The sequence below is a fragment of the Eucyclogobius newberryi genome, unplaced genomic scaffold (assembly GCF_026437365.1).
Source record: "Eucyclogobius newberryi isolate DKJ021-1_F unplaced genomic scaffold, fEucNew1.0.hap1 SCAF_4, whole genome shotgun sequence".
In the NCBI taxonomy this organism is placed as follows: Eukaryota; Metazoa; Chordata; class Actinopteri; order Gobiiformes; family Gobiidae; genus Eucyclogobius; species Eucyclogobius newberryi.
Window position 1 is genome coordinate 42,300,400 of NW_027316056.1, and position 12,102 is coordinate 42,312,501.

The following is a 12,102-nucleotide window of genomic DNA, read 5'->3' on the forward strand; positions in this document are numbered from 1 at the left end:
TGTGTCAGAGGCCCCTCCCCCAGTGTCAGATGCCCCTCCCCCGTGTCAGATGCCCCTCCCCTGTGTCAGAGGCCCCAACCCCCTGTGTCAGATACCCCTCCCCCTGTGTCAGAGGCCCCTCCCCCTGTTTCAGAGTTCCCTCCCCCTGTGTCAGAGGCCCCTCCCCCGTGTCAGATGCCCCTCCCCTGTGTCAGAGGCCCCAACCCCCTGTGTCAGATACCCCTCCCCCTGTGTCAGAGGCCCCTCCCCCTGTTTCAGAGTTCCCTCCCCCTGTGTCAGAGGCCCCTCCCCCTGTGTCAGAGGCCCCTCCCTGACCTACCGTAGGGGTCATAGGGGTCGGTGGCTGCGTTGGGCGTGTTCCAGCTGTAGATGGCGCCGTCGGCTCCTCCACTGAAGAACTGTTCTCCAGAAGAACTCATGACGGCGCTGAGCACGGCAGAACTATGAACCAGACAAACATCCAGAGACACTTTGTGACATCACAAGGTGAAAGTGACTCGTATGACGGGGCGTCCTGGCTCTTGAGCGTCCAGACATGACAAAGTGTCTCACAATGTCTCAAGAGCCTGTTGTTCAAACTTTAACCATGAGGGCGGAAGTTGTCATCGCGTTACAACTGCAGCTCCTGTAGGTGTGGTCATCACAGAGAGGGAGAAGCTGGACACAGCTCCGTCCTGGGCTGTCCTCTGGACTCGGTGCAGGAGGTGGGGGACAGAAGGGTCCTGGCTAAACTCACATCTATGCTGGACCATGAGTGTCGCCCCCTGCAGGACACTGTCCCCTGCAGGACACTGTCCCCTGCAGGACACTGTCCCCTGCAGGACACTCTGTCCCCTGCAGGACACTGTCCCCACCTTCGCTGTGAAGGAGACGTTTCACACTCTAGAACAAACACTGTTGGTCCTGAACACTCACACACTGATGTAAACATGTGCAATTACTGTCGTGACACATGACATGGTATTTATTTATTTATTTATTTATTTATTTATTTATTTATTCATTTATTCATTTATTCATTTATTCATTTATTCATTTATTCATTTATTTATCTTTATTATTTTCCCCTTGTTGGGAAATGGGAGTTTTTATTTATAGGAGTTTTTCTACTGAAAGTGTTTTTAAACTTCCTGTAAATGATCTGTCCTTTTCCTCTGGATCTACTGCGTTGCAACAATGAAATTTCCCCATGTGGGACAATAAAGGATGATCTGATCTGATCTGATCTTACAAAGGTGTTTGAGTCCAGGACGCCCCGTCATAGACTTGATCTAAACTCTTTAAAGCCTCTGGACCAGGCTCAGGACTGACCTGAGCAGAGGGACTGACCTGTGCAGAGGGACTGACCTGTGCAGAGGGACTGACCTGTGCAGAGGGACTGACCTGAGCAGAGGGACTGACCTGTGCAGAGGGACTGACCTGAGCAGAGGGACTGACCTGTGCAGAGGGACTGACCTGAGGGACTGACCTGAGCAGAGGGACTGACCTGAGCAGAGGGACTGACCTGTGCAGAGGGACTGACCTGTGCAGAGGGACTGACCTGTGCAGAGGGACTGACCTGAGCAGAGGGACTGACCTGAGCAGAGGGACTGACCTGAGCAGAGGGACTGACCTGAGGGACTGACCTGTGCAGAGGGACTGACCTGAGCAGAGGGACTGACCTGTGCAGAGGGACTGACCTGTGCAGAGGGACTGACCTGTGCAGAGGGACTGACCTGTGCAGAGGGACTGACCTGAGGGACTGACCTGAGCAGAGGGACTGACCTGAGCAGAGGGACTGACCTGTGCAGAGGGACTGACCTGTGCAGAGGGACTGACCTGTGCAGAGGGACTGACCTGAGCAGAGGGACTGACCTGAGCAGAGGGACTGACCTGAGCAGAGGGACTGACCTGAGGGACTGACCTGTGCAGAGGGACTGACCTGAGCAGAGGGACTGACCTGTGCAGAGGGACTGACCTGAGCAGAGGGACTGACCTGTGCAGAGGGACTGACCTGAGCAGAGGGACTGACCTGTGCAGAGGGACTGACCTGTGCAGAGGGACTGACCTGAGCAGAGGGACTGACCTGTGCAGAGGGACTGACCTGAGCAGAGGGACTGACCTGAGGGACTGACCTGAGGGACTGACCTGTGCAGAGGGACTGACCTGAGCAGAGGGACTGACCTGTGCAGAGGGACTGACCTGAGCAGAGGGACTGACCTGTGCAGAGGGACTGACCTGTGCAGAGGGACTGACCTGTGCAGAGGGACTGACCTGTGCAGAGGGACTGACCTGAGCAGAGGGACTGACCTGTGCAGAGGGACTGACCTGAGCAGAGGGACTGACCTGTGCAGAGGGACTGACCTGTGCAGAGGGACTGACCTGAGGGACTGACCTGTGCAGAGGGACTGACCTGTGCAGAGGGACTGACCTGAGCAGAGGGACTGACCTGAGGGACTGACCTGAGCAGAGGGACTGACCTGAGCAGAGGGACTGACCTGTGCAGAGGGACTGACCTGTGCAGAGGGACTGACCTGAGCAGAGGGACTGACCTGAGCAGAGGGACTGACCTGTGCAGAGGGACTGACCTGTGCAGAGGGACTGACCTGAGCAGAGGGACTGACCTGTGCAGAGGGACTGACCTGTGTAGAGGGACTGACCTGTGCAGAGGGACTGACCTGAGCAGAGGGACTGACCTGAGCAGAGGGACTGACCTGTGCAGAGGGACTGACCTGAGCAGAGGGACTGACCTGTGCAGAGGGACTGACCTGGACAGAGGGACTGACCTGAGCAGAGGGACTGACCTGTGCAGAGGGACTGACCTGTGTAGAGGGACTGACCTGTGCAGAGGGACTGACCTGTGCAGAGGGACTGACCTGTGCAGAGGGACTGACCTGAGCAGAGGGACTGACCTGTGCAGAGGGACTGACCTGAGCAGAGGGACTGACCTGAGCAGAGGGACTGACCTGTGCAGAGGGACTGACCTGAGCAGAGGGACTGACCTGTGTAGAGGGACTGACCTGTGCAGAGGGACTGACCTGTGCAGAGGGACTGACCTGAGCAGAGGGACTGACCTGTGCAGAGGGACTGACCTGAGCAGAGGGACTGACCTGTGCAGAGGGACTGACCTGTGTAGAGGGACTGACCTGTGCAGAGGGACTGACCTGAGCAGAGGGACTGACCTGTGCAGAGGGACTGACCTGTGCGCTCTGAACGTGTAGATGGGCTCCATGTCTACGGCCGCGCTCCTGGACACAAAGAGGAGCGGTCAGAGGGTCAAGCCAGGACTAAACCAGGATTAGACTGGGCCTGGACCTGGTCAGGACCTGGTCAGGACCTGGTCAGGACCGGGTCTGGACCTGGTCAGGACCTGGTCTGGACCTGGTCAGGACCTGGTCAGGACCTGGTCAGGACCGGGTCAGGACCTGGTCAGGACCTGGTCAGGACCTGGTCTGGACTTGGTCAGGACCTGGTCAGGACTTGGTCAGGACCTGGTCAGGACCGGGTCTGGACCTGGTCAGGACCGGGTCTGGACCTGGTCAGGACCTGGTCAGGACCTGGTCAGGACCTGGTCAGGACTCGTACTTCTTGTTGGCGCTGGTCTTGTGCAGGTTCCACAGCTTGAGCGTGTGGTCTTCAGAGGACGTGAGCAGCAGCGCCTCCATCGGGTGAAAGACCACGGACCGAACCGAGTCCAGGTGACTCCTGAGACTGAACTTCTGAGACCACGTCCTCCTCACAGAGTCCCCCGAGCCCAGAGACACCTGGAGGCCAGAGGAAGACCGGGGTGAGACCAGAGGAAGACCAGGTGAGACCAGAGGAAGACCCGGGTGAGACCAGAGGAAGACCGGGGTGAGACCAGAGGAAGACCAGGGTGAGACCAGGGAGAGACCAGAGGAAGACCAGGGTGAGACCAGAGGAAGACCAGGGTGAGATCAGAGGAAGACCGGGGTGAGACCAGAGGAAGACCAGGGTGAGACCAGAGGATGACCAGGGTGAGACCAGAGGATGACCACGGTGAGACCAGAGGAAGACCAGGGTGAGACCAGAGGAAGGCCGGGGTGAGACCAGAGGAAGACCGGGGTGAGACCAGAGGAAGACCGGGGTGAGACCAGAGGAAGACCAGGGTGAGACCAGAGGAAGACCAGGTAAGACCAGAGGAAGACCGGGGTGAGACCAGAGGAAGACCAGGGTGAGACCAGAGGAAGACCAGGTGAGACCAGAGGAAGACCAGGGTGAGACCAGAGGAAGACCCGGGTGAGACCAGAGGAAGACCCGGGTGAGACCAGAGGAAGACCGGGGTGAGACCAGAGGAAGACCGGGGTGAGACCAGGGAGAGACCAGAGGAAGACCGGGGTGAGACCAGAGGAAGACCAGGGTGAGACCAGAGGAAGACCAGGGTGAGACCAGAGGATGACCAGGGTGAGACCAGAGGAAGACCGGGGTGAGACCAGAGGAAGACCGGGGAGAGACCAGAGGAAGACCGGGGTGAGACCAGAGGAAGACCAGGGTGAGACCAGAGGAAGACCAGGTAAGGCCAGAGGAAGACCGGGGTGAGACCAGAGGAAGACCAGGGTGAGACCAGAGGAAGACCAGGTGAGACCAGAGGAAGACCAGGGTGAGACCAGAGGAAGACCAGGGTGAGACCAGAGGAAGACCCGGGTGAGACCAGAGGAAGACCGGGGTGAGACCAGAGGAAGACCGGGGTGAGACCAGAGGAAGACCGGGGTGAGACCAGAGGATGACCAGGGTGAGACCAGAGGAAGACCGGGGTGAGACCAGAGGAAGACCGGGGAGAGACCAGAGGAAGACCAGGGTGAGACCAGAGGATGACCAGGGTGAGACCAGAGGAAGACCAGGTGAGACCAGAGGAAGACCAGGGTGAGACCAGAGGAAGACCAGGGTGAGACCAGAGGAAGACCAGGGTGAGACCAGAGGAAGACCGGGGTGAGACCAGAGGAAGACCGGGGTGAGACCAGAGGATGACCAGGGTGAGACCAGAGGAAGACCGGGGTGAGACCAGAGGAAGACCGGGGTGAGACCAGAGGAAGACCCGGGTGAGACCAGGGTGAGACCAGAGGAAGACCCGGGTGAGACCAGAGGAAGACCCGGGTGAGACCAGAGGAAGACCGGGGTGAGACCAGAGGAAGACCCGGGTGAGACCAGAGGAAGACCGGGGTGAGACCAGAGGAAGACCGGGGTGAGACCAGAGGAAGACCGGGGTGAGACCAGAGGAAGACCCGGGTGAGACCAGAGGATGACCAGGGTGAGACCAGAGGAAGACCGGGGTGAGACCAGAGGAAGACCGGGGTGAGACCAGAGGAAGACCAGGGTGAGACCAGGGAGAGACCAGAGGAAGACCAGGGTGAGACCAGAGGAAGACCAGTGTGAGATCAGAGGAAGACCAGGGTGAGACCAGAGGATGACCAGGGTGAGACCAGAGGAAGACCGGGGTGAGACCAGAGGAAGACCAGGGTGAGACCAGAGGATGACCAGGGTGAGACCAGAGGAAGACCAGGTAAGACCAGAGGAAGACCAGGTGAGACCAGAGGAAGACCAGGGTGAGACCAGAGGAAGACCAGGGTGAGACCAGAGGAAGACCAGGGTGAGACCAGAGGAAGACCGGGGTGAGACCAGAGGAAGACCGGGGTGAGACCAGAGGATGACCAGGGTGAGACCAGAGGAAGACCGGGGTGAGACCAGAGGAAGACCAGTGTGAGATCAGAGGAAGACCAGGGTGAGACCAGAGGATGACCAGGGTGAGACCAGAGGAAGACCGGGGTGAGACCAGAGGAAGACCGGGGTGAGACCAGAGGAAGACCAGGGTGAGACCAGAGGAAGACCAGGGTGAGACCAGAGGATGACCACGGTGAGACCAGAGGAAGACCAGGGTGAGACCAGAGGAAGACCAGGGTGAGACCAGAGGAAGACCAGGGTGAGACCAGAGGATGACCACGGTGAGACCAGAGGAAGACCAGGGTGAGACCAGAGGAAGACCGGGGTGAGACCAGAGGAAGACCAGTGTGAGATCAGAGGAAGACCAGGGTGAGACCAGAGGATGACCAGGGTGAGACCAGAGGAAGACCGGGGTGAGACCAGAGGAAGACCAGGGTGAGACCAGAGGATGACCAGGGTGAGACCAGAGGATGACCACGGTGAGACCAGAGGAAGACCAGGGTGAGACCAGAGGAAGGCCGGGGTGAGACCAGAGGAAGACCGGGGTGAGACCAGAGGAAGACCGGGGTGAGACCAGAGGAAGACCAGGGTGAGACCAGAGGAAGACCAGGTAAGACCAGAGGAAGACCGGGGTGAGACCAGAGGAAGACCAGGGTGAGACCAGAGGAAGACCAGATGAGACCAGAGGAAGACCAGGTGAGACCAGAGGAAGACCAGGGTGAGACCAGAGGAAGACCAGGTGAGACCAGAGGAAGACCAGGGTGAGACCAGAGGAAGACCAGGGTGAGACCAGAGGAAGACCAGGGTGAGACCAGAGGAAGACCAGGGTGAGACCAGAGGATGACCAGGGTGAGACCAGAGGAAGACCGGGGTGAGACCAGAGGAAGACCGGGGAGAGACCAGAGGAAGACCGGGGTGAGACCAGAGGATGACCACGGTGAGACCAGAGGAAGACCAGGGTGAGACCAGAGGAAGACCAGGGTGAGACCAGAGGAAGACCAGGGTGAGACCAGAGGATGACCACGGTGAGACCAGAGGAAGACCAGGGTGAGACCAGAGGAAGACCGGGGTGAGACCAGAGGAAGACCAGGGTGAGACCAGAGGAAGACCGGGGTGAGACCAGAGGAAGACCGGGGTGAGACCAGAGGAAGACCAGGGTGAGACCAGGGGAAGACCGGGGAGAGACCAGAGGAAGACCGGGGTGAGACCAGAGGAAGACCAGGGTGAGACCAGAGGAAGACCAGGTAAGACCAGAGGAAGACCGGGGTGAGACCAGAGGAAGACCAGGGTGAGACCAGAGGAAGACCGGGGTGAGACCAGAGGAAGACCAGGTGAGACCAGAGGAAGACGCCGCAGACGCCTGAAGGAGTCTGAAGGAGGTAAAGGAGGCGGAGCCTTCACACACCTTGAAGCAGGCGACGCCCTGGAATGTGTGGGCGTGGCACACCGTCTCCTCAAATGTCATTGGCTGTCGTTGTTTTATATAAAAGAGGTATTTTCAACTTTCTGACGTTCTAAAAAACATGAATTTAAAGGAAGTTTTTTTCAATTTTGTGATGAATGATTTTCATGAACAAAATCCAACATTAAAAACCAGAAAGTTCTAAAATCACCTTAAAGTGACACATGTCAATCATGCTCAGGAAACGAGCTGTCAATCAAACAGATCCAATTTAGCATCCAATGATTTAAGCTCAGGACTAAACATTCCAAAGTAATGAAGGTCAAATGTTAAGGTCAAATGTAAAGGTCAAATGTAAAGGTCAGATTTAAAGGTCAAATGTAAAGGTCAAATGTAAAGGTCAGATTTAAAGGTCAAATGTAAAGGTCAGATTTAAAGGTCAAATGTGAAGGTCAGATTTAAAGGTCAAATGTTAAGGTCAAATGTAAAGGTCAGATTTAAAGGTCAAATGTAAAGGTCAGATTTAAAGGTCAAATGTTAAGGTCAAATCCCTCTACAGAACGCTCCTGGAAACAAAGTCGATCAACGATTTAGAAAAGCCAGAGTCACATTTTGTCCTCATCGTGATCAAACCGGCCAAAAGAAACAGTTGTGGCAAACAATAGATAAAGTGACTGGAAGAGGGAAACCAAAGCGCAGGACAAAAGAGCTAAAATGGGACCTAAAGGAGGCGACGCGCAGAAAACCTCTGGACGCTTTTATTCTTCTTTATCACCGATTCCAACGATCGCGCCAAAACAGCTCAAATAAACCAAACTCCATCTAATCCAAAGGTCAAAGACGACAGACGGTTAATATATCCATAAATGAAAGTGTCGTAACAGCGATCACAGATGCAGGAGCCAAAATGGAATAAGCAGCTGCAGCTTTATCTGTAGTTTATTCCCTGGGCAGAGGGCGCGGCGGCTGCTGTGTGTCTGGACCTTTGACCTTTGACCTTTGACCCAGTAACTCGCCGCGTCCTCCTGTCCAGGCTCCAGACGGTCTGACATCGTCTGTGGATCGTCAACGACAGGTCTTCACCTGCCCGGGGACTGTAGATTGAAAGTAGCAGGAGCTAAATCTGCTGCAGATCATCTAGACTCAGTGTAGAAAAGATGATCTGCAGCAGATTTAGCTCCTGCTACTTTCAATCTACAGTCCCCGGGCAGGTGAAGACCTGTCGTTGACGATCCACAGACGATGTCAGACCGTCTAAACTAAACTAAACTAAGCTAAGCTAAGCTAAGCTAAGCTAAGCTAAGCTAAACTAAACTAAACTAAACTCATACTAAACTAAACTAAACTAAACTAAACTAGACTCAAACTAAACTAAACTAAACTAAACTAAACTAAACTAAACTAAGCTAAGCTAAGCTAAGCTAAGCTAAGCTAAACTAAACTAAACTCAAACTAAACTCATACTAAACTAAACTAAACTAAACTCATACTAAACTAAACTAAACTAGACTCAAACTAAACTAAACTAAACTAAACTAGACTCAAACTAAACTAAACTAAACTCAAACTAAACTCATACTAAACTAAACTAAACTAAACTCATACTAAACTAAACTAAACTAGACTCAAACTAAACTAAACTAAACTAAACTAGACTCAAACTAAACTAAACTAAACTCAAACTAAACTCATACTAAACTAAACTAAACTAGACTCAAACTAAACTAAACTAAACTAGACTCAAACTAAACTAAACTAAACTCAAACTAAACTAAACTAAACTAAACTCAAACTAAACTCATACTAAACTAAGCTAAACTAAACTAAACTAGACTCAAACTAAACTAAACTAAACTAAACTAAACCAGAGGAAACCGGGGTGAAACTCACGTCGTAGGCGGGCCCCTCAGACTCGTCGGCCACCGTGAGTCCGGCCAGTTCTCCCAGACCCAGATCCAGGGACACGGCCTCGTCCACCGGCCCCAAGAGGAAGGACTTTCCCGGGGACGCCACGAACACCGACTCTGGGGGCCAAACCAGAGCGTTAGAGTGTCAGATGCCCTCCCTGTGTCAGAGGCCCCTCCCACTGTGTCAGATGCCCCTCCCACTGTGTCAGATGCCCCTCCCTGTGTCAGAGGCCCCTCCCCCTGTGTCAGATGCCCCTCCCTGTGTCAGATGCCCCTCCCCCAGTGTCAGATGCCCCTCCCTGTGTCAGATGCCCTCCCTGTGTCAGAGGCCCCTCCCCCTGTGTCAGATGCCCCTCCCTGTGTCAGATGCCCCTCCCTGTGTCAGATGCCCTCCCTGTGGTACCATCGTCAGGTCGCCCCGTCTCCTGCTCAATGAAGCGACCGGAGCGGGGGGGTCCAGAGGGGGCTCCAGGCGGCAGGTCCTCGGCCTCGCGCAGGTTCGACAACATGTCCTGAAGTTTGGAGCGGTTTGGACCTGGAGACAGAGACCAGGGATCAGGAACTAGGGACCATGAACTAGGGACCAGGAAACAGGGACCATAAACTAGGGACCAGGAAACAGAGACCATAAACTAGGGACCAGGAACAAGGGACCATAAACTAGGGACCAGGAAACAGGGACCATAAACTAGGGACCAGGAAACAGGGACCATAAACTAGGGACCAGGAAACAGGGACCATAAACTAGGGACCAGGAAACAGAGACCATAAACTAGGGACCAGGAACAAGGGACCATAAACTAGGGACCAGGAAACAGGGACCATAAACTAGGGACCAGGAAACAGGGACCATAAACTAGGGACCAGGAACCAGGAACAAGCCTGAAGGACGAGGACACGTTGAGAGTCCGTGACTTTAAAGACATATTTTCTATATTTCAGATGTAAACACAGTTTATCCCTCGTTCTGGTTCCACTCAGACGTGTGCAGCTTTCTATTACTTAAGTAAAAGTACAGCTATAACTACTAAAAGTACTTCATTAAAATGTACTTTAAGATTAAAAAGTAAACATTATTCAGATTTCAGAATCTGTTAAAGTGTCATTAATTTAGCCGTTTTGTTCTTTGATCATTTCGAGTATTTGCAGCGGAAGTATTTGCAGAATTTGCAGTATTTGCAGTAGTATTTGTAGAAGTATTTGCAGTAGTAGTAGTAGTATTTGCAGTAGTAGTTGCAGTAGTATTGGCAGTAGTATTTGCAGTAGTATTTGCAGTAGTGTTTGCAGTAGTGTTTGCAGTAGTGTTTGCAGTAGTATTTGCAATAGTGTTTGCAGTAGTATTTGCAGTAGTATTTGCAGTAGTATTTGCAGTAGTAGTTGCAGTAGTGTTTGCAGTAGTAGTTGCAGTAGTAGTTGCAGTAGTATTTGCAGTAGTAGTTGCAGTAGTGTTTGCAGTAGTAGTTGCAGTAGTGTTTGCAGTAGTATTTGCAGTAGTGTTTGCAGTAGTATTTGCAGTAGTAGTTGCAGTTGTATTTGCAGTAGTATTTGCAGTAGCAGTATTTGCAGTAGTGTTTGCAGTAGTATTTGCAGTAGTATTTGCTGTAGTATTTGCAGTAGTATTTGCAGTAGTAGTTGCAGTAGTGTTTGCAGTAGTGTTTGCAGTAGTATTTGCAGTAGTAGTTGCAGTAGTATTTGCAGTAGTATTTGCAGTAGTAGTTGTAGTAGTATTTGCAGTAGTAGTTGCAGTAGTAGTTGCAGTAGTAGTTGCAGTAGTAATTGCAGTAGTAGTTGAGGTAGTATTTGCAGTAGTAGTTTCAGTAGTAGTTGCAGTAGTAGTTGCAGTAGTAGTTGCAGTAGTAGTTGCAGTAGTAGTTGCAGTAGTAGTTGCAGTAGTAGTTGCAGTAGTATTTGCAGTAGTAGTTGCAGTAGTATTTGCAGTAGTAGTTGCAGTAGTGTTTGCAGTAGTAGTTGCAGTAGTATTTGCAGTAGTATTTGCAGTAGTAGTTGCAGTAGTAGTTGCAGTAGTAGTTGCAGTAGTAATTGCAGTAGTAGTTGCAGTAGTAGTTGCAGTAGTAGTTGCAGTAGTAGTTGCAGTAGTAGTTGCAGTAGTAGTTGCAGTAGTATTTGCAGTAGTATTTGCAGTAGTAGTTGCAGTAGTATTTGCAGTAGTAGTTGCAGTAGTGTTTGCAGTAGTGTTTGCAGTAGTAGTTGCAGTAGTATTTGCAGTAGTGTTTGCAGTAGTAGTTGCAGTAGTGTTTGCAGTAGTGTTTGCAGTAGTAGTTGCAGTAGTATTTGCAGTAGTGTTTGCAGTAGTAGTTGCAGTAGTATTTGCAGTAGTAGTTGCAGTAGTGTTTGCAGTAGTGTTTGCAGTAGTATTTGCAGTAGTATTTGCAGTAGTAGTTGCAGTAGTAGTTGCAGTAGTATTTGCAGTAGTATTTGCAGTAGTAGTTGCAGTAGTATTTGCAGTAGTAGTTGCAGTAGTATTTGCAGTAGTAGTTGCAGTAGTAGTTGCAGTAGTATTTGCAGTAGTAGTTGCAGTAGTAGTTGCAGTAGTATTTGCAGTAGTAGTTGCAGTAGTAGTTGCAGTAGTATTTGCAGTAGTAGTTGCAGTAGTAGTTGCAGTAGTAGTTGCAGTAGTATTTGCAGTAGTAGTTGCAGTAGTAGTTGCAGTAGTATTTGCAGTAGTAGTTGCAGTAGTGTTTGCAGTAGTAGTTGCAGTAGTAGTTGCAGTAGTATTTGCAGTAGTGTTTGCAGTAGTATTTGCAGTAGTATTTGCAGTAGTAGTTGCAGTAGTGTTTGCAGTAGTAGTTGCAGTAGTAGTTGCAGTAGTAGTTGCAGTAGTAGTTGCAGTAGTATTTGCAGTAGTAGTTGCAGTAGTAGTTGCAGTAGTATTTGCAGTAGTAGTTGCAGTAGTAGTTGCAGTAGTATTTGCAGTAGTAGTTGCAGTAGTGTTTGCAGTAGTGTTTGCAGTAGTGTTTGCAGTAGTAGTTGCAGTAGTATTTGCAGTAGTAGTTGCAGTAGTATTTGCAGTAGTAGTTGCAGTAGTAGTTGCAGTAGTATTTGCAGTAGTAGTTGCAGTAGTAGTTGCAGTAGTAGTTGCAGTAGTATTTGCAGTAGTAGTTGCAGTAGTGTTTGCAG

General features: G+C 51.7%; 1 protein-coding gene across 1 annotated transcript in view; it reads right to left on the reverse strand.

The window, feature by feature from the left end:
* The window catches only part of strn (striatin, calmodulin binding protein), a 94,482-nt gene that overhangs the window by 30,455 nt on the left and 51,925 nt on the right, over positions 1-12,102 (reverse strand). Inside the window, exons 9-13 of the mRNA XM_072463485.1 lie at positions 9,368-9,499; positions 8,948-9,081; positions 3,565-3,743; positions 3,180-3,227; positions 320-441 (exon numbers count right to left, since the gene is read on the reverse strand). Of these exons, the coding sequence (XP_072319586.1) occupies positions 320-441; positions 3,180-3,227; positions 3,565-3,743; positions 8,948-9,081; positions 9,368-9,499 (615 nt within the window). The remainder of the gene's footprint in view (positions 1-319; positions 442-3,179; positions 3,228-3,564; positions 3,744-8,947; positions 9,082-9,367; positions 9,500-12,102) is intronic.